Below are 26,793 nucleotides of genomic sequence, written 5' to 3'. Positions count from 1 at the left end.
AAAGAACTGCTGAAGTAAAGAGGGAAGACGGGGATTGATTGAAGAAGTTGCTAGAAAAGCTAGAGACTTTTCAGGGGCCAAGGGAAGAATAGAGAGGATAATGAGCTTGGACAGGAAACTTTGGGAAGGATTCTTGGACTAAGAGCCAAAGAATGGGAGAAGATGAATTGGATGAGGGACTGGGATAGGCTGGAATGGCCTAAGTATTGAGAATGGAATTAAAGCTGTTTGGGAAACAAGACGGGGGTGGGTTGTATTGGTAAAAGAAAGTAAATAAGTGGGGGTAAGATCTGGACACGGTGACTCCAGAGAGTGGAGGGATAAGGATCGGCTGGGCATGATGAGGCCCAGGACTGGAGATAGACAAAGGAGGCAAGGAATAGATTGGAGGGGCTTCAAGTTGGAGGGGTTGGTGCTGATGTGTCAAACTTCAGAGATAAATAAGTGCATGATGAGAAACCTCTTTCTTCTAGAAGTGAATCCACAATTTATGTGTTTTGCCTTTCCTGTGGGGGCATTAGATACCTGTGAAATTATACTGGTATTATATATACTCCATTCTCTCGTGGATTGACATTGATGATGTCACAAATGTTTATATTTGATCAAGTAAGCATAATAATTCAGAATCATCAGGGATTCCCTCTTGCCCCCCATACTTTCCAATACCCTTGCTGTAGATATTTCTTTATTTTCATTTAGTTTTCCAGTGTGGTATGTTTCATAATTTTATATTTTCAATAGTTATATTATTCAACAGTTCTTTATTACTTAAATGCAGGCTATAGAATTGTCATCTTCTGGTTAGAAAAGACAATTTACACTCTGAGAAATTTTTTTAAGTCAAAGTAATATTTCAGAAACTTGATACCTCTTTTATAAGGCCTCTTTGAAAGTCTCATCTGTTACTAGGAAAATTAGATTTGCTGACAGTGTCTTTAGCTAAGAAARTCCTGCCTGTAGCTGAGTGAGCAATTTAAATTTAAACAGTCAGTATGAAAGTAGTGCACGGGAGTCCAGATAAGTCCTGATATCAGACTTTGTTTTTAACGCTATGGAAAATGGAAAAACCTCAGTTGTTTGCCCTTTGAAGAAATGAACCGAGTTTAAATTGAGCCATTTTAGAGCTAAACTGATGGATGATTTTGTCCTGAGGCAGAAGCACAGTTCTTGCCACTCTTTCCAGTTCCACAGCAATTTTTAAGTTGTAGAGTGAAGATACACTGTTTCATTGAATAAAAACTGAAGGGTCTTGGCTGTGTATCTAAGCAAAACCTGTATTTAATTTTTTTTTTATGAATAGAAATGCTTTTCTTCATCCCATGTCACCACTGATTGCTTAATGGCCCAGTGTAATCAGCATTGAAAATTGTTATCTTGGAACTTTCGCTGAATTTTTCATAACAGTTCTTCAGATTTGCACTTGATTTAGTCATTCTGTCTGTTGTGCAACTCCACAAATGTTTGTAGTGGTACATAGTAAGTATGTAAGTAATAGTAAGTAATCTAAACTGAATGAGTAAGCATACCCTTTTCACTAATATCAACTACAGAATATTTCATTTTATTTCTTCATCCTGCTGACAAGTTGTAGATAGTTGCCTAACTTTCTTGGTCAGTATCTTAATCCTTTTGTGCATACTGGGTACTCTAGTTGTAGTTATTTATCTCCTGTGCTTGGCTTAGGTTGTTTGGAAGATATTAGCCTCCTGCTAAGTAGAATACTCTCCTTTACCCAGTGAGGCTGTACAAAGTCTTTACGTACTTGCTACAAACATACACCTGGAACTAATTTGTGGAACTCATTACTGATATTGGCTATTAGCGACAAAAGAAATAAAGCTCTTCGGAATGATCAAAGCCCAAAGCCATCTTCAAGGCATACCACTTTGTACGTGCTTTCTTGTGAATAAACCAAAGGAGGAGTTGAGAGACCTGAATTGTTCTCTTTAAAGGGTACTATTTATTTCAGTATAAACTAAGATTAAGTCTGTATTAAGCTGACTTGAAGAAAAGGAAAGTATAGTCACAACTAAATGTGAATGACTTGCTCAGATTCTGGATTATTTGCCATTAGTATAGACACTCAGGCTGCTGCTGGGGAGTGTGTCAGGATCTATTAGTTCGGGTGCAGAGTCGCATGACTCTTAGTATGTTGTTTTCAGAACCAGGTTGTGTTTGGAAGTAATACAACCATTTGAGTGGAGTGCCAATTCATGGTAGACTTATAAATAAATTTATAGTGTATAAAACTAGGATCTGTAATGTGAAGAACTATATGTTGGAAAAGGGAAGGTGGTGATGATTTTAAATAGTGCCATTTATATTCTATGTGCGACACCAAATAAGCAATGAGAAGGAAACAGAGGACCAACAACCAGGGTTCTCTGTCTTCAGCAAAAAATACCAATAGTGCTCTTTAATATGAAAATGATTACAAGAATGAATTTATTTGACTATTTAACCATAAAAAATACATTTATCATAAAATAATTAACGTTGCTGCATGCTCAGGAAGAGAGTTGATGTCTACCCACCTCTGTTGAGCCTGTGTAAGGAACAAGATGCACAGCTCCCCTGATTTAGTGACACAACTGAGATCTCATCCATCTAGTACTTTGGGTGACCACGTTAACTGTGTGTTGAATGTGAAAAGGTCTGTGAATTCTTCTCTGGGCTTATTTGATGCCCTAAAAATTCTGTTTTATCCAAAACAATCTCTGCTACATTATCATTATTCTTTATCCACGACTATTTGAAGTCATTTGCCTTTGAAGGGTAGCGTCTTCCATATTAGTTTACTTTAGTTCCGCTTTTTAGAACTTCACTTCCTCTTTTCTAAGGTGTCCTAGTTTATAAAACAGGTTCCCCATTTTGGGTCTCATGGATAGATTTTGATAATTTTATAGATTCTGCTCCAGTACTGCGTTCATGTAAGTTCTTCCATTTGTGCACTGAGGATATGACAAGTAGTAATAAAACCCATGTTGTTTTACTGCTGTACCTTTGGAGGCAGATGATAACCAGCTCTTCAGTATAAATACAGTCCATATTGTAGAAGGGTGATTCAATGTAATAGTTGAACTTGGTACCTATATGTGCTACATCGTTGTGCCAGCAGGTGGCACTAGGACAATAGCTGTTTTACAAGCGTAGTTCAAACGGCGCTAATGGAACAGTTTGTTCTGTTGTTCATGGCTTAGGATATCTTTTATTCACAATGTCAGTGATCTTTATCCCTGGACACTTTGTTTTTCAGTATTATTCCAAAGAATAAGCATTACTTTGACAACATACAAAAAGTATAGTAAAATTTAAAGAATCAAGTACTCAAGCATTAGGAAATGGTAGAATAAAATTCACCTGCGGTTAATTTCCCTCTACATATGTATTATGATACATGATTTAGATGATCTTATGCTATTCCCCCCCGCCCCCGCCCCCCCCCCCCCCCTTTTTTTTTTTTTTTTTTTTTGGTGTCCAGAATTAATTTTGCAGGCTATGTAGTGCAAATTATGTAGTAAAAGGGTAGACCATTTTCTCTTACGTCTCAGTGCCATCTGTTGTAATGGGAGAGCATATAATAAAGGAAAGTTTTTCAGGAAAAGTAAACTACACCAACTGAAAGCTGCTCCAGAACTATTTGTCAGAGAGTTTCAGTGTGATGCTGGACTAGTCGCCTCTCTCATGCCTTATTTGGATGGTGTTTGTGCCTCTTTTGGGAGGTGGTATGCAGCTTATGATTCTGACAGTAGTCTGATTATGATTCTGTAGTCTGATAGTGAGCTCTGAGCATTTGGAGCTGTGTCTGAAGCTGGGAATTCTGCTGTCAGTACCTGGAAGTGCTCTGAAAAAAACACTGATATCTAGGTATCACAGATTGTTTACTAAATAAATATACCTTTATCTGTGCTTCAGTTTATTAAAAAAGGGCACAAAAAAGATGACTCTRATATATTCTTACCTTGAAGGATTGTTGGGGAAAGTAAGTTTCGTAGTGCTTTTCTATAGATACTATATTGATGAATATGAAAGATAGTAGTATATTGATGAGTGCAAAAACAGTTCTGTCAAGAATAATACATCTTTATCATACTATATAGAATTGGGAAGACCCATTGAATATTGTATGGGCAACATCTAGGATACTTCAAAAAAACAAAATTAGACTTATTTGCAACATAGATACCTTTGCAGACAAACCTTATGGATGGAGTTGCTCAGACTTAACTAGTAGAGGCACTATGCTGTAATTCTTTGATCGTTAGTAGAGGGGAACAAGCCCATGCTTTGTAATTCTATTAAACTTTGAAAGTAATGTTGAGTCTGGGTTGTCGGCTTCCATTCTAGTCTGGACAAAAAACTTCTCTTAACCCATTTAATTATTTAAGCCTGACTTGCTGTATCTTCTCATTTCTAACCTCTCACTTCCAGCCTCTCTCTGTGCCAGTGTGGATCTTCTCTTACCACTTAGTATGCTTATTAGCACCAGTACTTATTCCTTTGATTTTTATCTGTTGTCTTTTCAAGTCATCTCACACCATCAGAATTTTCATGCAGTATGTTTTCATACCAAGTAAGACTACTAATTCTGATTTCTTTTATATTGTGTTTTCCTTCCTGTTTGATATTATCCAGCACTATTGCCATTGCCCACCTCTTTATTCTGGTCTGGTTTTATTATTTTTACCATTTTATTAATTGTGGCATACTGTTAATATCCCTGTACATTTAAGTTGGGCTGAGGTCTCCATGTTACTGTAAAGTCTCCCTACTGTCAGTTCTTTTTTGTAATGCCAAAATGGCTTGCAGAAGTTACAAAGACCAAATGTTTAAAAGTCTATATAGGAATAAAATGACTGGTCTTTCTGTAAATTCAGTCATCAGAGAATTAGGTTGCCAGATTCAAACAAGTTTCTGTTGAATGTTTGTAACTGATACCTCTCAGACTTGTAAATTAGCAAACTTTTTTTTTTTTTTTTGATTCTGGCAGACATCTGGGTCATTATTTCTTTTCCCTGAAGACATTGATTCTTCATTTCAGTTTGGGGCTCTGAGTTTTGGCCATCTTGTTTTCAGTTTTCTGACATTTTCTGCTTTTTAAGGAATACACGAAGCAGTGATTTGATGTTGACACCTTGTCCATTACAAATTATGCTGTTAAAACTGATTGTATGGGGGGAATGTCTTCTCACTCCCTTTCCTCTTTAAGTTTGCTCACTAAATGAGAATCTGCTGAACACATTTTTATGTTTACATCCTTCTTTTTATCATGGCAGAGACCAAAGTCTATAGTACTTTGTCCGTTGGAAGATGTTCCTAGAAGTCATTAAGTAGTTGCATAACTGCCTTGTCAGTAGGCCTTTTCCTTGTGAAATCTAAAGAGGTTAGTGAAACAATTTCTGCATGTGAGAGCTAGCCAGTTCTCTTCGAGATATGACAGCTTTCCAAGCCTGTCACTTTTTTTTAAAGCTGTTGGTAGGCAAACTGGACTGTCTTCACTCTTTAGACTGTTCCATGTGTTGAGGTTTATAAAGTTGAAAGCGAAACTTAAGACGTGTTTATGCCCCTTGAGTTCAAAAGTACAATTCAGAAAATGACTACCTAAACTTGTAAACACTTGAAAAAACTATACGTGTCTAAATTTTTCTCCTGAATTTCGTGTGACATTTCCAGTTCTGCTATTGTGAATGCCCAGAATTGCTAACGACTTGCCTAAGCTGAGTCTTGTGGTACTTTCCTTGCACCTAAGCCTGTTCAGGATCCTTAAGAGTCTATATCTGAAGCCCTTAAAAAAGCCTGGATGAATAGATGGATTCTGAGCATGTTTGTAACAGGAGAAAAAGATTAGATTCAGCGCAACAAAACACAGCAGCTGAGGCTGCTTTAATACAAAAATACTTGTGGAAGGGAAAGGGTGGCAGTACCTATTTCACATATTATTCTAGTGTTTAAAATAGTGATAGTGAGTGCTTTTTGCTGGGGACTGGTCCTATGACTGCTTGCAGAAATGTTCTGATCAGTTGCCAGTCAGGCATGAGGCTACCAGAACAACTTCATGGCCTTCTAGCTACCTACTGTGGAGGTCCCCTTGGAAAAAAGAGTCAGTATAAAGTTGGAGATAGATCATGAGAATTGCCTAATGGCCATATCTGGATGCCATTGGGGCTGAACATTCACCCAGGAAGTTGATACATCCATGATAAGTGTTTTCCTCTTTCTCATGGGGTTTAGATCTAGGTTTCTTATTTTTAACAATGTATAATTTGTCCATCACTTTGGCTGAATTTAGCCTCTGTGCTAAAGTATTTGCAAAGACATGCATGTGTGCATGCCTATGGTGTATATCAAATTGGATGGCAAACCAATTTGCAAAAGCAAAACATACCAACTTTAGAAGAATAGTGTGATCGTTTTCCTTCATCCAGGATTCTTTTTTGTGGAAGACTGAAGGATCTAAACCAGTTCACTTAGTACTTTTTTTAAAATACTTTTACAGTTGTTATACCATTCTAAAGAATAATTTGTGGGAGACATCTGTTCTAACTATACACACATCATGGAATAGTGTTGGTATTTCTTCAGTTCTAGATGTTGTCCTACCAGTTTCAGGATTGAGATATGATTTTGCTTGCATTATTTCCTTTTTTTTTTTTTTCCTCCTTTTAATCCAAAGTTGTATGTTTTTGGAAGTAACCATAGAAACAGTTATCTCTAGTAATGGTAACCAAAGAAACAATTAATCTCTGGTTAGTAGACAGTGTTGAGACCTCATCCTCTGTTTGTCTTTTTTTTTTCTCTTTCAAGTTAAACTGGTAAAGACTAATTCAGTTATAAATGTACCAGCAGTTGACTAATGTAGATTTGGGGTTCTATAAATGTGCTTTCATTGGTGCTGTGTTTTACTGATAGGCTTAGCGCGCGCGCGCACACACACACGCGCGCACACACACACACACACACACACACACAAAAGATTTTAACTTATGTGAATCAAAGTAGGAGACTTAACTTGTGCAGGTTAAAACATTTTTCTATATAACACAGAACTGAATATGTCTACTTCATTGTTTTCTGCTTCAATTTAAGAAAATGTATTTACAGCATACTAAAAATAGCAACAAAATATAAGTGATATAAAAATTATTAAAGAAATCTGATTTCATAAAACAATCAGAAAATAGTATTCTGTAGTGCTAGTAGTAAAATTTATTTTTCCCCATATAAAGCCTCATTTATTTTTATAGCAATTTGATGACACATCTGCTTGCTTTATTCAGCTGAAAAGAAAATGTTGGTTCTTGGTGTTTTGTAAAATTGCTTTGTTAAATTATTTTCGAAATCGTTCAACTTTTAACAAATGACATTTGATACTAACATTGGAAAGCAGTTTCAGCTAATTAAGTAGATCCTTCTATAAACCATTAGAACATTAAGATGACAAACTGTTCATTCAGGATTATTTTAATTGGTACAATTATTGTAATTTTGTTGCAATTATGTGTTGAGCTAAAAGCTTTTGTCTAAATCATTTGAAGGTTTTTTGTTAATATACATAAGTAAGAAGAAAAAGAATAAAATAAAACCTGAAGATAAGCATTATCTGTCTACTTTTCCATTACAGTGTTTTAGACAAGTATCTATTAAATTATTCTTTCTAAAAATTGTTTTACATGTTTTCAGCAAATCTCTAGCAATGTTAAAACTGAGCAAGATCATTTGAAATATAACTTTTCTGAAGGGTTGTCACGTTAATTCCAATTTTGACACTGTTTAAATACCTCTTAATAAAAAGGGTAAAATTGACTTTTGAGGGATTTGCAGGTTGTATAAAATCTACTGATGTGTTAATTTAGGAAATGTAGCTTTTTAATGATTATAGAAATTAAAGATGAAAAAGCTATGGAAGGTCCCTCATTCATCACTCTGATAATATTCTTTGCAATAATCCTTTGCTAGGCTAGTTTTAAATAAATAACTTTCTTTAAATAGGCAATTTAATATTCTTGTAGACCTCACAGTAAGGCATTACTTCTGAATATTTAACCTGTTTTGTTTTTCAGTTTTACTGTGTATTATTTAAAAAGCAGGGCAGGTAAAGTTACCATGTTCTTTATTGTTGTGCTAATCATGGGGTCTTGATGTTAATAGACAATTTAGTAGTAGGTTATTCCTTCCCAAACTGTTTACTGTCTAAATAGATCTATGTGAGGCAAGGCTTAAAAGAGAAGAAAGAGAAGAAAGTGCCAGAGGACATGGCAAATAAACAGGAAGTTCAGATGAAAAGATACTAGGGAGAGAAAAAGGATTGGAGCAAACAGCTAATTAGAGCAAGGCAGAGGAAGTTCTGAGTGCTTTTAACTTTTTTTATATGGTTCTCTTATTCATCTTGGGGTAATAATTCATATTTCTAAATCACTCCCCAGATAAGTCTTTAAATGCTTAAAATAGAGTTAATGTGTATTAATGACATATCTCCAAAATGGTAATGTATATAGTTTAATCCCTTCCAAACTTTGCTGATTGAAACTAGTTTAGGACACAGTACAGCAGTCTTAATTTTAGCAACTCCATAAACAAAATTTCCAGAACAAAACTTTTATTCTTGACCTGTTTAAGTTGATTCATATGACTTCTGTACTTTTTAGGAATCAGTAAAGTTGCCAAATAAAATTGGGGATAATACATTGCCTTCTGTGTCTGCTGGACATCTTTGTCAAGAAAAAAAGAGGAGACAAAATACTTGCTTCATATTCTGAAAATACTTGCCTCTTACTCTGGTGTAAAAGCATACCAAGTGAGCAGTAACATGGGGTATCAGGTGCTGTTGAAGTTGATGCTCTAGTATTCCTTTCAATGACTTGTTCAGATACCCATACAATAAATTTGCCTCAGTAGGTCAGTTCTGTCATAGGAGGCTGCTTCAGAAGGGCAAGGTGAAGGAACAGATTAGGTAGTCCAGATGATGAACTGTGTAAAGGAAGTAAAATTTCTTTGGTCCTGGTTGACTTTCCTTTGGTTATTAACCTATAAAAGTTAATGTCGTATAGCAAGTTTATTTTTTTGCTCTCCATTTCTGGATAGGATTTATAACAGATTGACAGATTGGTGTACAGCTTATTCTGGGAAATGGAACTTGGGCTTTTGTGAACAAGGTTTTTGCCAGGGACATATGGAGGAGGGCTGCCCTTTAGCCTGGTCCTGAGGTTTAACTGTATGCCCTGATGTTACAGCCCTGGAATAGTATCTTCTAGGGGAGACTAGGGTGGACCGTGGTGATATCTAATTGCTATAAGACCTGCAAGTATTTATTGAATTTCTGTGGTCCTGCAGCTGAAGGTATTGACTAAAAGAATCCCTGCATCCAGTCATATTACTTTGTAACTGACATTCAATGATGTAAATATCAGAAACAGACTAATAAAGTATTCTGGTGTTCTATCTGTATTTTACTTGTGTGAGTGATCTTGYTGGACTTACCAGTTATGAGACGTAATTACTTTTTTGATTACAGATCAGTGTTTAGCTGTCCTTAGATTCTTTCATGCTACTCCATTTTGCCACTTTTTCTTCTGTATAATGAATGTTTCTTTTTCTAATTCTTTTGCCTTAATTCAAATGCCACTGTAAAGCTGTGAGTGAATCCAGGCATTTGTAACTGTATTAACACTTTTTTTTAATGATAATGAGTGCTGGTGTAGGGAATATCCTAGAAAGTCAAATTATCAATTTTTATAAAATGGCTTAGTGGCAGAGCATGATATTGCGTATGGGAGACTGGTTTAATAAACATCAATCTAAGGATCAAAATGCTTTTTCTTTCCAAAATGATCAAAAGTCGCAACACTGAGAAGGGGTGTTTTATCTACTGTTACTTGGATTGGTTAGAGCCAGTTTTGCAAAGAGAGATCTCCTGATACCTACTGTAATAGGAGGAGTTTTTAAACAGCTATTGCATCTGTTCAGTGAAGTTTCTGTACTATTTAATATGCATTGTGGGGTTTATAACTTTCGTTGAGATAGCTATATCAAACCATAGCTTTGCTTTTTCTTGTCTTTATTAAGACGAAACATTGATTCATTTTATTTTTTAGTATTGAGTGCGTGATGGCTTTTTCTTTCTGTTTTATGCAAATGTGTATCTATGAGCAAACATTCTTTTTGAGTATCCAAACTGCTTGCTACAAACTTCAGCTTGGAAAAATATTTACAGCAGTATTTTTGATACATTGATAGTGCTGTAAATTTTCTGAAGTGTTTTTTGTCAGAGTTTTTAATCAGGAAGAAATACACCCTTATGCATGCAGATGCACTATTTGCAATTATTCTGTGCAGGTATTAGAGGGATAGGGTAAATAACTTACAGCAAAACATTGTTATTGATATCATATTACCAGATATTGAAGATCAGATGCCTCATTATCAGGTTGCTAAGCATCAAAAATTTTTATTACATTGCAGAATAMTGTAGTCCAAATTTTCCAGTTTCCTGTTTCTAAGCATCGATGTTCAAAAAAAGTTTTTGTATCATTTTTAATACAAAATTATTTCATTGTTTAAAGTTACATTTTTGTTTTAAACTGTATTGAGAGAAAATTTTAAATATGATAGATAAAACATGACAACTTATGCCTTTTGTTGCTCTAATTATTATTAAATTATTTAATGTTATTAATTAAGCCTGTTTTCTATGGAATTCAAAAGTTAAATGACTCTTGTCCCCATAGTTACTTGCTGCTGTAAAACACGTGAGAAAGTAAGAGCTCTAGGTATGCAAAGACCAACTCGTAGAATTTCTTTGTTTCCTCCTTCAGGAAGAGRTTTGGAAGAGCAGGGAGAATGGCCCTTTAGAGCCTGAGAACTGATAGAAAAGTCAACCTTCAACCTGTTGGGGCGCAGCAAGGGTAGGCTGCTCCACAAGGCAAAAGGCAAGGTGAGAGCAGAGGGTGATAGCAAGGCAGGCAGGGCATTGTCCCCATGAACAAGTCCCACGCTACCCAAACAAGAAGAGCAGAGCAGGTTCAATTGCAGGGTCAGTAAACAGCCCAGCACTTGCCAGGCAAGTCTGTAGCCACGAGGCAGGTTCACGGTCATGTCAGGAGGTCAAATCAGTCACCTCCATCCCTGGAAAGGTGATGGAACAGCTCATCCTGGATGTCATCTCTGAGCATGTGGAGGAAAAGAAGGTGATGAGGAGTAGTCAACATGGATTCACCAAGGGGAAATCATGCTTAACCAATCTGATAGCCTTCTATGATGGAATGACTGGCTGGGTAGATGAGGGGAGAGCAGTGGATGTTGTCTACCTTGACTTCAGTAAGGCTTTTGACACTGTCTCCCATAACATCCTCATAGACAAGCTCAGGAAGCGTGGGCTGGATGAGCAGACAGTGAGGTGGATTGAGAACTAGCTGAATGGCAGAGCTCAGAGAGTTGTGATCAGCGGTGCAGAGTCTAGCTGGAGGCCTGTAGCTAGCAGTGTTCCCCAGGATCAATACTAGGTCCAAGTCTGTTCAACTTCTTCATCAATGACCTGGATGAAGGCACAGAGTGCACCCGCAGCCTCCAAGTTTGCTGATGATACCAAACTGGGAGGAGTGGCCAATACACCAAAGGGCTGTGCTGCCATTCAGAGAGACCTGGACAGGCTGGAGAGSTGGGCRGAGAGGAACCTCRTGAAGTTCAACAAAGGSAAGTGCAGGGTCCTGCACCTGGGGAGGAATAACCCCAKGCASCAGTACAGGTTGGGGGTTGACCTGCTGGAAAGCAGCTCTGCKGAGAAGGACCTGGGAGTGCTGGTGGACACCAAGTTAAGCGTGAGGCAGCAATGTGCCCTTGTGGCCAAGAAGGCCAATGGTATGCTGGGGTGCATCAGGAAGAGTGTTGCCAGCAGGTGGAGGGAGGTGATCCTCCCCCTCTACTCAGCCCTGGTGAGACCCCATCTGGAGTACTGCGTCCAGTTCTGGGCTCCCCAGTACAAGAGAGACATGCCTGGAGAGAGTCCAGTGAAAGGCTATGAAGATGATGGAGGGACTGGAGCATCTCTCCTCTGAGGAAAGGCTGAGAGAGCTGGGCCTGTTCAGCCTGGAGAAGAGAAGGTTAAGAGGGGATCTTATCAATGTGTATAAGTATCTGAAGGAAGGATGTCAAGAGGAWGGGGCCAGACTCTTTTCAGTGGTGCCCAGTGATAGGACACAAGGCAACAGGCACAAACTGAAACACAGGCAGTTCCATCTAAATATGAGGAAAAAAGAAAAAGCCAGAAATAATTCATCAATGTTGGAGTATAACTTAAGTCACACAGAAATCAGTTTTTAATTTTAGCTGCTTATGGAAAGAATGCATGATGAATAATGGAATGAAATTTTTAAGATTCTATTCTGTCACTGTAAGGTTCTGTTCTGGACCCATTCCTTTTAAATACAAATAGTTTCTCATGGAAACAGACACTGTAACACTGACAGTTTTTGATGATTGTGATTTAAAGAGTAATTTTCTGCCTGAGAAAAATCCAACCCCAAGTAAGAACAGGGTATTCATAATATTTTAGAAAAAGTAGCTCCTAAACTGCTTTACATACTAACCTTTTCTCTTTTGTTTCTTCTTTTTTTTTATTTATTTTTTTAATCTGAAGCACAGGCACATATGATTTTTGTGGCTCCTTGCCAGAAAATTATCATTTACATAAATATTTCATTCAGCAACATAGTTTAAGGCATTGAGCTCAGGAGGTTAGAATACAGGCTTCAATGTGTAAACCAGCAGTGAGCTATTGGCTTCTGAACAGTAGTATTGTTCATCATATTCAGAACACTGTTCACATTCAGGCTTAAGCAGAACTGGCATTAAAATGAAGCTAATTTGTTTCATGTGATTCATCAGCTGTGTGTTTTATTTAAATCTATGTCACATTTTCTTTTGGCATTTTATTTTGTAGATTTAAATGTTGAAGTAGGCTGCTCTTTAACTCTTCAGTCCCTGACTTAGTTTTCATTTTGCCAGTTTAAACCTTCATGTCTAGAATACCAAAGTAAATATGCATAACTAACATGTCCATTAGAGGGTTTTTTTAATTTATGATGTTTGATTAAAGACATCCATAGGCTTCTGATCAGATTCGTTGTAGTTGTATGTAAGGCAAAACGGAAGAACCTAAGTTAGTAGTTAAAAATTAGTGTAGAGTAGATAGTTCTCAGATTTTGTTGAATATACAAGTTTTATTAGATTTCTCTTTTATCTTTTTATGATTCACTCCTCGAGGTGAAGATCACTGTTAGCTCCTATTGGTAGTGTTTTTTTTTCTTAACACTATTGGAGAATGAACTGTTTTCATTCTTTGAAATTGTAACCCACTTCCTGAGTCTTAAGTTTCTCTTACTAAAGAAACACCACCTTTTATTCTCTCAAGGCTGAAGCCCGTGAAGCCTTTTCTTTCCTTGTGTTGAACTTTCCTTCAGTGAATAATCCTACTACTATCCAAAAGATTTAATGCAGTTTATAGTGTTTTGCAGGATCAGAACTTTAGTTAGAATAGGCTGCACCTAATTTTATGCCTTGGGTTTGTTACTTCTCCAGCATAGGGAAATGTGCATAAAGTTATTTGTAGATACTACTTATAACAATATGGTATGGCAGTAGTCTCCATTTGTTAGGTACTGAGTCCATTCCATTACTTTCTTTAAAGTCAGGTAAAATTTATAGGAATATGTTAATGCTGCTTTTAGTACAGTGTAGAAGTTTGAAAGATTAGAACATACTTGAAATACATTTTTATTGTAAAAGAGTTGCACTTACCTCAAATGTTTAGTTTTAATCCTCAGTTCTTTTTGTATCTCTTAATAATAAATACTAAATACTGTGTAAATCTGATGTTGTGTCTGGAATAATCCATGGTATGTAAAATTCTAGTTTTTATGGAGATAAAAAAAATGAAATAATATTAGCGCTTTTAAGCTAATGAATTGTGAAAATAAGCTCATTCAGCTAATGCTAGACCAACCTCATTAGCCACATTAAAAATACAAATCAGTTATGACCAGAATTTGAAAAAAAAAACCCTGCCATGGTTTATTTTCTTAGACACACAAGTATGTGTCTTTTTAATGTAAGAGAGTCTTGACTGCAATTTGATAGGTTACTGAACATATCTAATGTTGTGTTCTTCCCTTTCCATCCCTATTCCTCCTTCCTCTTTCGTACTCCCTTCAATGCATTTCAGTCCTTCCTCTCTTTTTCCCTGAGGACRGCGTTGGCAATTGCCTTAGCTGCCTTAACTGTTCAGAAAACAGAGAAAACTTTTCCCTCTCTGTTTGCGATGTTAACTTCTGCGTGGTGTTAGCAAGTTAAAGCAGCTCACAGAGCAGTCTACAAGTCAATATCAATGATGAGCAACAGAAATGGGCAGGAGCACGAGAGTGAAATTTTTAAGCCATCCCTTCTCATGGAGTTGTGATCTTAATACAACACTGGGAAAAGCCATTAATTAGTGAGGTTCATCATTCATATTGTATGTATATGTATGTGTATATTTATATTCATAACTTTTTTCTATATTTACTTTAAATACATAGTGGTTACCTCACTAGTATCTGTGTAATATGCTGTCACCATGACTTTCTAGTCATTTCAATAACCATGTCAGCCTTTCTCAGTGTATTCTTTCACTGGCAGTTTCCACTTTTATTATACCAGCTGTGAGAAACTTTTCTTCATTTTAATAATAATCCGTTTAGATTATCATTTCTTATTTGCTATGAGACCAGATACCAGTCATGATACTATGAGGTGAAATATCAAATGAGATAGGTTCACTCACTTGACTCATGATGTTAGCTGCCATTGCTTGTTTAGATTTGGTAGGAGCTTTCCATAAACTTCTGCAAAGCTAACATTTAATCCCTCTCCTTGTTTCTCCATAAAACTCTCCTTTACACTAGTGCTTACAAAAAATACCATATTGCTTGACAGTAGTCATAATGCATCAACTGTTCATCATACTGATTGTCTCATCATTTTGTCATTCTCTGTACAGGCATACCTGGGAGATATTGTGGGTTTGGTTCCAGACCACCGCAATAAAGTGGATATTACAATAAAGCGAGTCGCACAAATTTTTTGGTTTCCCAGTGCATATAAAAGTTATGTTTACACTATACTGTAATCTATTAAGTGTGCAACAGCATTATGTCTGAAAAAACCCACTGTTCATACCTTAATTAAAAAATACTTTATTGCTTAAAAAATGCTAACCATTATCTGAGCCTTCAGTAAGTTGTAATCTTTTTGCTGATGGAGGGTCTTGCCTTGATGTTGATGGCTGCTGACTGATCAGGGTGGTGGTTGCTGAAGGCTGGGGTGGCTGTGGCAATTTCTTAAAATAAGACAGCAATGAAGTTTGCCTCATCGTTGACTCTTCCTTTCATGAAGGATTTCTCTGTAGCATGCAATGCTGTTTGATAGCATTTTACCCACAATAGAACTTCTTTCAAAATTGGAGTCAGTCCTCTCAAACCCTGCTGCTGCTTTATCAACTAAGTTTATGTAATCTTCTAAATCCTTTGTTGTCATTTCAACAATGTTCACAGCATCTTCACCAGGAGTAGATTCCATCTCAAGAAACCACTTTCTTTGCTCATCCATAAGAAGCAACTCCTCATCCATTAAAGTTTTATCACGAGATTGCAGCAATTCAGTCACATCTAATTCCACTTCTAATTGTAATTCTCTTGCTATTTCCACCACATCTGCAGTTACTTCCTCCACTGAAGTCTTGAACCACTCCAAGTCATCCATGAGGGTTGGAATCAACTTTTTCCAAACTCCTGTTAATGTTGATATTTTGACCTCCTCCCATGAATCATGAATGTTCTTAATGGCATCTAGAATAGTGAAACCTTTCCAGAAGGTTTTTAACTTACTTTGCTCAGAACCATCAGAGGAATCACTATCTATGGCAGCTACAGCCTTACGAAAGGTATTTCTTAAATAATAAGACGTGAAACTCAAAATGACTCCTTGATCCATGGGCTGCAGAATGGATGTTGTTAGTAGGCATGAAAACAACATTAATCTCGTTGTACATCTCCATCAGAGCTCTTAGGTGACCAGGTGCATTGTCAATGAGCAGTAATATTTTGAAAGGAATCTTTTTTTTCTGAGCAGCRGGTCTCAACAGTGGGCTTAATATTCAGTAAACCATGTTGTAAACAGATGTGCTGTCATCCAGGCTTTGTTGTTCCATTTATAGAGCACAGGCAGAGTAGATTGAGCATAATTCTTAAGGGCCCTAGGATTTTTGGAATGGTAAGTGARCATTGGCTTCAACTTAAAGTCACCAGCTGCATTAGCCCTTAACAAGAGAGTCAGCCTGTCCTTTGAAGCTTTGAAGCCAGGCATTGACTTCTCTAGCTATGAAAGTCCTAGATGGCATCTTCTTCCAATAGAAGGCAGTTTCGTCTACATTGAAAATCTGTGTTTAGTGTAGCCACCTTCATCAGTTCTCTTAGCTAGATCTCTGGATAACTTGCTGCAGCTTCTACATCAGCACTTGCTGCTTCGCCTTACACTTTTATGTTATGGAGACGGCTTCTTTCCTTAAACCTCATGAACCAACCTCTGCCAGCTTCAAACTTTTCTTCTGCAGCTTCCTCGCCTCTCTCAGCCTTCACAGAATTGAAGAGAGTTAGAGCCTTGCTCTGGATTCGGCTTTGGCTTAAGGGAATGTTGTGGCTGGTTTGATCTTCTATCCAGGCCACTAAAACTTTCTCCATATCAGCAATAGGGCTGTTTTGCTTTCTTATCATGCGTGTGTTCACTGGAGTAGCACTTTGAATTTCCTTCCAGAACTTTTCCTTTGCATTCACAACTTGGCTGTTTGGCACAAGGGGCCCAGCTGTTGGCCTCTCTTGGCTCTCGATGTGCCTTCCTCGCTAAGCTTCATCATTTCTAGCTTTTGATTAAAGTGAGAGATGTRTGACTTCACTCAAACATTTAGAGGCCACTGTAGGGTTACTAGTTGCCCTAATTTCAATCTTATTGTGTCTCAGGGAATAGGGATGCCCGAGGAGAGGGAGAGAGATGAGGGAACGGCCGGTCAATGGAGCAGTCACAACACACACAACATTTACCAGTTAAGTTCACCGTCTTATATGGGTACAGTCTGTGCCACTCCAAAACAATTACAGTAGTAACATCAAAGATCACTGATCACAGATCACCATAAAATAATAATGAAAAAGTTTGAACTGTTGCAAGAATTACCAAAATGTGACACAGAGACACGAAGTGAGCACATGCTGTTGGAAAAATGGCGCCGATAGACTTGTTCAATGCAGGGTTGCCACAAACCTTCAATTTGTAAAAATAAATAAATAAATAATAAAATAAAATAAAATAAAAGGCAATATCTGCGAAGCGCAATAAAGCAAAGCACGATAAAACGAGGTGTGCCTGTATGTGTGTTGCTTCTTGTCTTAGAAGATAAACTGCTTGAAAGCAGACACTGTTTTTCCATGTATTTTACCATGAAATCTTGTGCATTTGGGTTCTGATCCATGTCTAAGATGCCTGAGCATTGTTGTTGCAAGAAATACTAGTTTAAAAACTATTTTTTTAAGCATGGAATTTCTGAATTGGGTACCAGAATTAGAATGAATCTTTGAGGTTAATGTTTAAACATGGTTACTTCCCCTTACTTTGAATTTGATGCTACCAATCTATAAATTCCTGATCTGATTTTAATTTTCCATATGGTTTCTTTGAGATTTCTCTGAAGCATGCAATTAGACAGGATTACTTGGAAGTCTGTGTCTTTTCATTTTTGAAAAAGTTAAATTGTTCTTTCTGCAGACAGTGCAAATTTTCACACGTTCTCTTTATTTTCCAGAAAACAGGTAGAATGGATGCAACTTTATTGGATTGTCTTTTTCCATAGAACATCACTTTGCAAATGGAAGTCATACTCTGGTAAATGTGGTTTATTTGAGACTTATCTGATCACTTATTTTTTCAGAATTTCAAAGAATATTCCTACAACGAAAGATGTTGAACCTCTACTGGAAATTGATGGAGACATACGGAACTTTGAAGTATTTTTATCTTCGCGAACGCCTGTTCTAATAGCACGTGATGTAAAAACCTTTTTGCCATGTACTGTAAATTTAGATCCCAAGCTACGAGAAATCATTGCAGGTGGGTATATTTTTAAATAAATGGAAAATGTCAGATTGTATTATTTCTTTTTGTTTTAGGTAGAGCTACTTAGCATGTTGTACAGAATCCTGATTTCTTCATCAGTTCGTATGCTTGAAGCCAGAAGGGACCTTCCGATCATTTGATTTAACTTCAGTAACAGGCCAGTCAGTTTCACTGAGTAGCTTTGCTGTAGAGGCCAAATCAATAGTAGACTAAAGCATCTATTTTCGAGGGGGCAATCCTCTATTTTCGATTTGAAGACTGCTTTAGCAGATGGGGAAAACCAATACTTTTTGTTGGTTTATTTTAGTCCCCACACTGGTTAAAAAAAAAAACACAATTATTAGGTTTCAGTTTTTATCCCTAGGTTCTTATATTTTGTCTCTGCTAGATTTAAGAGCCCTTTAAATAGCTGGTGTTACTACTTGTGATGATTCATGCATTATACTTTTTGTATAATTTGAACAGACTTAGCTTTTCATGTTTCTCACTAAAATACATTTCCTTCTGCCCCAGAATGTTTTGTTTCACTTCTGTAACCTTTCCAGTTTAACATCTACTTCAGAAAGTGGAGCAGAGCTAAATCTTCTCCTGTTGCTACCCAAATACTTTTATGCTTATACAGCCAAAAATTTCATTAGAATTTATCAAACATCTTTCATTATCAAATATCTCCTTTTACCATTACATTTTGTTCAGTCTCAAGCTTTGAGATAAATGCTTCAGGCATTCCACTGTTATGGCCTGAATTACTGTTCGCAAAAATATTTAATTTTGCCATGTGATTCATTAAAACACATTTTACTTGAAATGAGTACAACTCTACTTTTTCTGTACAAGTGCTGTCTTCGAATCACACAGTGATTTTATTAGTAGAGATGCAAGTTTACTTCTGGGTCRTTGCTAAGAATTTTGAATAGCATCAAATGATCAATGAGATGATTTAGGACTGGAGTCAGTGAAACAAAATGAAACATCTATTTGATGTATCTCCCACTAGATGCCTTTGTAGCTGTTACCTCTTAGGTACTTTATAGGTTGCTTTAATATGGTACTGAAATTGCTCCTAGGACAAAGTGTTCTTCATTTGTAGTCTCAAAAATTGATGTCAGGTTCAGATGTGTTCTGTTCTGCAAAAACACTCTGCTCAACATTAAATGTTGTCACTGTTGACTGCTGCTCTGGATTGATGTGACCCACAGTATGGCACTGTTTGCCTGGTCTTATTCGCCTTATTTGCCTGGAATTGCTTTTGGGTCTGGAGTAAGGCTAAGGCATGCTAACGTTTCTACCTGTTTAGGGTTCCTGCAGCTTTGAAGAAAAATAGAATCTTAAATTTAAAATAGGATTCCTTTGAGTCTTTCATATGACTGTCAGTGCTTTAGGTGGGATCTGCATTCAGATCAACAATTCAAATTAATAAATATATGTTTTTTTATACTTCCTTCTCTGCATTTAATAGCTGCTACAGGTGTATTTGGGACAGCCTAACTTTGTTCACAAGCTGTCTCGTTAATCTGTTTATAAACAGTGCATGTCCGAATACCACATCAGACMTTCTTACCATCAGAACCATACTTGGCATGATGTGTTCCCATAACTCCTCCCATTTGGTTTGGGACTTGTGACTATCCTTTCTTAGATCCAGAGTGGTAATACACTGGGTCTTGTCCAATCAGTCCAATAACACTGGGTTTTCTGAGTGAATTGTAGTGTCAAGTGCTATCATACAGTTTCACTGTTACTACAGTGGGACTCTTCTAATTGTGATAGAGCTGTTTAGTTTTGGCGTGCTTTTGGACCTATGTATTTACCATCTCCTTCATCTTTTGGGGAAGAGGTCAGGGTATTTTATTGTTCCTTCTCCTGGTTTGACTTTCATATAGGTTATTAGAGGAATTTGCTGTAAAATGAAAAACATAATGCAGAAAGTTGCTAAGAACAACATCACAGCAGAACTCAGTTTTATGATCAAAGCGTACTGATTATTTTCAGGTCTAATTCTGGAGAATAAATCGCTACAAATGAGCCTTCCACAGTCTTCAGCCATTTTAAAAGCTTGATGTATCATAGTTTTACTATCATAAGGCTATTGAAGGGGATGTTCTGAATCATTGCAAAACACTTATTAAACTTTGGTCTTGCAAAAATTTACATTTTTTTGTTCTCATTACCTCTGTTGTAAGACTTTTCCAAAGCTTTATACTATCTCCTGAGAGAGAACATTTAGAGGAGTTTAATGTTTAATGTAAATTTATGCAATGATTTGTCCCAGTGCTTCTAAAGATGGCCGTGTAGATGTAATGCTCAAGAAAGAACAGCTAAGCAGTTGGAAGTGACATATGGCCTTCTTCTTAGAATTAAATACACAAAAAGGTACTGTAATGAATTGGCAAACAAGTCAAAACTGTTTCAAGCATTTGATGGTAACATTTTTTTTTAACCTTTGTATTTTTCAGATGTTCGTGCTGCAAGAGATCAAATAAATATTGGAGGACTTCCTTATCCCACATTGCCTCTACATGAGGCCCCTGCTAGAGGAACATCTCTGTTCAGCCAGCCTTCTTCAGCTTGCTCTTCAACAACCTCTTTTAATGGACCTTTCAATAACGGAGTTTTATCACCGCAACCTCATAGCAGTTACTATAGTGGTATGACAGGACCTCAGCATCCATTCTACAATCGGGTAAATATTTGAGTATTAATTCACATTCTTATTATTTAATCTTGTAATATCTCAAATGTCATCTATAAAATATTAAAAAAGCCATACAAATTATATTTAGAAAAAAAAGACCAAAAGTTGGTAAATTTCAAAATAATGATTATCCCTTGCTGTAGTCTTATGTAGAGATATGTGATACATTGCATCAGAAGTATGAATTACACAGGGGGGAAAAATGATCTGTTTGAGACAATATTAAATGCTGAGACAACAAGTTTTCTTAAATTTTTCTGTGGTAAGCTTTGCACCATCGCTCACATAGAGTTGCTCAGAAGCCTGTCTTTCTGTTAGTCACATAAAACAAGTTAAAACATACAAAAGTGGGGAGCTACATCAACASAGTGTATCTAGACATGTCTTCTGTTTTGTCTCTTTCTTTGAGTTATTCTATTGAGTTAATCCTTTCCACCAAACAGTGTTGGACTAGTTTAAAGGAAACAACATAGATTGCATAAACTATACATTTTTTTGATTTTTTTATGCAGTTATTTGTGGGCCTCAGAAAACATAGTTCTAGGCATGGTTCACTTTAAAATTGAATTAATGGTTTACTGTATAGTGGGATTGAGTTTAAACAATATTAGATAAACTATTTTTAGCATTGGTTCAATTTGTCAAAGTTATAACTGTGAGTTTGTTTATTAGATGAGGATACAGTTAATAAGAATGCCTTTTTAGGTATGTTTTACATCAAAATTTATAATGCTAATCAGCATCTGGTAATTACAGCTAAGCACAAAATTTCATCGGTTAAACTGTTGACAGTATTCTTACAGTTGTTTAAAATTTCAGCACATGCCCCAGGTAAACTGTAACTTTCTATTTTTGTAGAATGTATCCAGTCTTTTTTAAACTTAACTTTTACATTTTTCTAGAATACTGTCAAAAAGAAAGTGTTCAGAAAGCTGATATAAGTCATAGTCTACAAAAGTATACAAAAAATGGCTTTAAACAGTGAGATTTGACAAGAGGTTAATCTTAAAAGCAAGCGAAAAAACTGTAATGAAAATTGAGTTATTACTAAATCAGTGTTCATTAATCTGGACAAAAAATTATACATTTAGCACAGAACCTTTAAAGTTACCTTTTCTAAAATTATTTTTATATTTGCTCAATTCGGTGACAGTATTATGTTTTGCTGAAAATAACTTGCTTTGTTCTTTGAAGTAGTACAATGCTGATAAAAACTTGTCATATGAATCTTTATGCCTATACTAAATCAAACTTGTGGGTATTTAATTGGAAGTGCTGTTTTTGTGCCTGTGTTACTGTACATGACAAGGCTTAGAGTATGTGGTAGTATACACTTGAAACTTATATTTTTCTGGCCCTTATAAGCAGTACAAAAACAATTATTGGTGAGTCATAAACTATTCTTACTATCAGCTTATTTGTTCATTTGTATTACTTATGTCCACAGATATGCATATATGCATACAAACTTTTTCCTTTTTTTCCTGCTGAGGACTAAAATGTTTCTATTTTGGCCTTTCTCTGTGGAACTTTGTACCACTCTTCTAAGGTATAATTGTTTTTAATCTGTTTCACGCTTTCAAATATAGACAGAGAGCTATATTCATTCCATTTCTCTGTGGAGTTATAAAAGTACTGTCGTGAACACTGAGATAAATGATGAGAACTTTATAATAGCAGAAATTTTAGACTGAGAGGCTGGTACTAGCAGTGCCCACTCCAAATTCCTTCAGCATTTTCAATCACATTTTTACTTCTCAAGGTTTTTTTTTTTTTTTTTTTAAGAATGGCATTTTAAAAAAGAACAACTGTAATAAAAGATTAGGCTCTCCCCAACAGTGTAGCGTAAGGTTCTGGGAGATGTCTTGGACACTTGTATTACACAACACAATGAGTTCAAATGCTGTTGTGGACATTCCTGAATTTTATGGTAAAAAGCCCTAAGCTGGGATAGGATACATTTGCCTAATTCTGGCCATTAAAATTGTTCTTATTCTATTGTCTTTAAGCACTTATTTGTGCTTAAAAGAAAAGCTATTGGGTGATTGGAAAGAACACTCAGGTTCTTTTTTTTTTTTTTTTTTTAATTATTATGTATATTTCTGCTTTGTTCTTCAGGGGTTCCTACACTATGGAATTTGAACTTCCAGTCACATAATCTATTTTTTTATTTAAAGCCCCATTCTCCTATGTACAACTGTAAAGGAAAGCTTATAGTCCAATTTAAATGCTCTTCTACTTGGCACTTTGGCTCTCATCTGGCTCTCTGTATTGGACTAGGGGAGAGGTGTACATTTTACCACTGTCTACCTAGTTTTCTGGCTACAAGCTGGATTTCAGTTCAGCTTCCCAAATTCATGGTTATCACAGACCGTTGTGGAGATCATATATGTCTTATGGGGAAAGTCAGTCTAATCAGGATTTTGCAGGGTAAGAACTAGAAATTATAGTATGTGAAGGCTTGTTATGCAGCAGAGCAGCAAATCCTGTGTATCTTGGAAAAACAGCAAACACCGTGATCATGCATTTTTAGGCTATCTACGAACTTGGAAAACAGCTCTACACTGGTTTATGCCCCACATGCATTTGTATTTATCTCCTGTTTTCATGGAATCTCTGTTACCATACTTTGAATGAAAGTTGAGACTGCAGAATTTAAGCCTATAATGCAGAATTAATTCTACARGTGGGAAGCAGTGGAGTAGCTGAAGCTGTTGCAAGACGTAATTAGAAATCATGAAAGAATTGTGGGGTAATTGCCTTATTGGACAAATTTTTTTCACTGCTTTGTAGGTTGATGACTAGCAACCAGCAAACAGGTGCTTGCTATGTGTTTCAGCAGATAGTCTTTGCAGTGAGGAGGACGAGGCACTTCAATGCAGTATGATCATTAAGCATCTCATGCTTGTGGGTTTTCCACATGGTTTATTGTGGCTAGAGGAGCTAYTAGTGGAAAACTGAGGCATTTCATTATTTAAAAAAATAACATGAACTTTTTTGAAAAAAGAATGTTTCGTTTCCAGAAAATACCACAGATTCTGTGCCTTATCACAGTGAAATAAATTTAATTCAGTGAATTTTTGGAATCATCCTCTACTAACCAATAAATGTAAGGCAAAGGTTAGGTATTTGTTCCCTTACCTATTTTTTAAAAAGCAGGTTTTAGTAGAGGTAATTTGCTGCTGCTGTGATAAGATCATCATTACTTGGTCCTCGAGACACTATTGAAATAACTCAGGCTAGAGAAAGTTGCAGAAAATGAAAGGAGGTTTAGGCCTGAGAACTTTGATCTGCATATGCCCCCACCACAGTTGAGAAAACCATCCTGCTGTTTTGTGGCAGCCAAAGGCGTTACATGGCCCCACAATAAATCAGGTTGGGCAAGTAATCTACAGTAAGACTACTCTTGCCAGGAAAAAAAAAAAAGTGTTTTTAAATGGATTTTTTTCCTGCTCTATTGGACAAAACACTTGGGTAGTGATGAAACACGTGATGAGACTGAGCAGTGGGAGTAGGCATGTGATTTCTCTTTTCCAGCAACAGCTTTTGTTAGTTTAAAGTTCATGTGAAACTACAACCAAACATCTGTGATGTGGAATTCTGCATTTAGACTGATGGTTACAAAACATATCATGTAACTGCATGTGTTGGAAGAGCATGTCAACTTTTTGCAATAATCATGTTGGAGAGAGTGCAAAGACTACCTCTGACAGCTAGGACCTTTTGAGCTTTTCTGTAAATTAATCAAAGTTGTAGCATATGCTATCCAAGTAATTGATGCATAATTGGACTTTATTTCTCAGGTCACTTACAGGTCACTTACACTTTTTTGGTCTTTTTTTGGGGGGGGGTTCTTTTTGTGCGTGTTTTTAGTTCTTACTGATAAGTACAAAATCCAGCATTTCAAGAAATTATACTCCTCCCTCATAGATTGGTGTTTGCTGTCAAGTCATAAAATTATTTACTTGATTCTGAATTCAGTGCAGTAGACCCCTCAGAATCTTGTCATGTGCAGAAACACAGGCCAAATAGTATTCTCTCTCTTTTTTAATAGCTAGATAATCTAATCTAAGAAATGTTATATATAAAAACACCAGAAATCTGCAATACAGCCCTTATTTTAAGAAGTGTATATATCTTTTTGAAGAACTGCATAATGAATTAAAAGCAATGAATACCTTAATTCTGCTTTTCCTGAAGATTAAAGACTCTGTAATTGCTGCTCCATTGCATTGTCCCAAAAGAGAATGGATAAGGATGGAAATGAAAATCTTTATTTCAAGACCTAACTCAAAATTCTTATGAAAGTATTTAAAATTAGAGTAAGATAAGTATTAATTTTACAGACTTCAAAAATTCACAGATAGATTAAAACAAAATTCCACTATATTGGAAAAGTAGTTTGTGCTTTTTTAAAAACTGCATTACCAGTTGTAAGGTTCATGATTTACGCACACTCACACGCATGTTTGGTTGCCAGTGAATAGCATTTCAGACATAAAAAAGGAGTGCAGGTAAAGCTGATGTTATTTTGTGAATTTCAGGAAAGGTGCACACAATTTATTGTAGCACATGGAGGGAAACTGGCTTTGTTCAAATGGTGGAAGTATGTTAGTAATTTTGAGAACCTTATGTCTTCAAGAAGTGACTTTATTAAGCATGACGGCCTAAGTTCTCCTTGGACCCTTAACACTGATATGCTCTTAACTCTTTTTGGAAATCCGGACAGTGTTTGTTTTCATGAAATTCATTTGTAAGAAGGAATAAAAAGTGACTTGATTACATCAAGTGTAATTACAGTTAACTGATATTTGTGGTGAAAAAATATTTTGTTTTTGAAAAATGTTTCTGCTACCTATGTTTGATGATAATTAACATTGTCATTTAAAGTGATGCTTGTTTTGAACAACATATATCGGCATATTTACAACAAAACAAAGGTCAATTATTGTCTACTGTAATGTTATGTCTAATATTTGTGGAAGCAAAAAAGCTTCCAGAATGGTTACCACAAATACTGGAAGTTCTGGTAATGCCATTATGTACCACACGTTTTTTGTACTATTGCCTTCAGTATTGTGAAGCTTTATAAATTATACTGAATATCTAGTTTTGAGTTTAGCAGCTCTGATATAGTGGAGTTAACAGAAGTGTAAATCCTTTTCCCGTATTCAGACCAGATGTTATAGTGTAACTGTCAAAAACATTTTAACTCTGCTCTTCCAGAAAACCAACGCCAGAGCACCCATTGGTTTTGGGGGCACTAGAAGGGGTCAGTTGCTAAGGGATTTTGAAGATCTCACTTCAGAGCTTCTGGTTGAATTCTATTCAGTGCAAAAAGTAAAGAAAGCTACTAGTAATTGCAATTTTCACTTTATTAAACTCGACTAGAGGATGTGTTTTGTTGAAATAAGTTTTATTTTATTATTACATTTTGATTTGTGTAATCGTTTGTCCCTTTTTTGTTACATTTTTTTTCCATAGCCATTCTTTGCCCCATATCTTTACATGCCAAGGTATTACCCTGGCAGTTCTCATCTCATCTCACGTCCACCACTAAAAACGAGTTTGTCCAGAGATCAGAACAATGGCCTAGTAAGTATTTTGAAGGGTAATTCACATACTAACCTAGACAATAAGTATAGTGAGTAATGCAAAATGAAGCTTATTAATGATGATTCAGTATTAGACAAGTAGAAGCTCTATTTTATAGATAGTTTAAGTAAATGTGTAATGTAAAATGTATTTTGTTTTTAACCTTAAAAATTATTTACAGAAGAAAATTAATTATAACATTCAGGTAACAAGTTTAGAGGAGTACAACATGCAAGATTAGCAGGAAAATATTTTAATTTAATGGCAGTGCCAACTGTGGTACAGTAAATAAATTGGTATAGTGTAGT

The 26,793-nt window shown here is 36.1% G+C and overlaps 1 protein-coding gene across 1 annotated transcript in view; it reads left to right on the top strand.

Annotated features, from left to right (window-relative positions):
* The window catches only part of KIDINS220 (kinase D interacting substrate 220), an 88,190-nt gene that overhangs the window by 42,946 nt on the left and 18,451 nt on the right, over window positions 1-26,793 (top strand). The window contains exons 23-25 of the mRNA XM_026084908.1: window positions 18,011-18,189; window positions 20,652-20,878; window positions 26,375-26,485. Coding sequence (XP_025940693.1) covers window positions 18,011-18,189; window positions 20,652-20,878; window positions 26,375-26,485 — 517 coding nt within the window. The remainder of the gene's footprint in view (window positions 1-18,010; window positions 18,190-20,651; window positions 20,879-26,374; window positions 26,486-26,793) is intronic.

The sequence above is a fragment of the Apteryx rowi genome, unplaced genomic scaffold (assembly GCF_003343035.1).
Source record: "Apteryx rowi isolate R43461 unplaced genomic scaffold, aptRow1 scaffold_654, whole genome shotgun sequence".
Classification (NCBI taxonomy): domain Eukaryota; kingdom Metazoa; phylum Chordata; class Aves; order Apterygiformes; family Apterygidae; genus Apteryx; species Apteryx rowi.
This window is presented reverse-complemented; position numbering and strand designations above follow the sequence as displayed.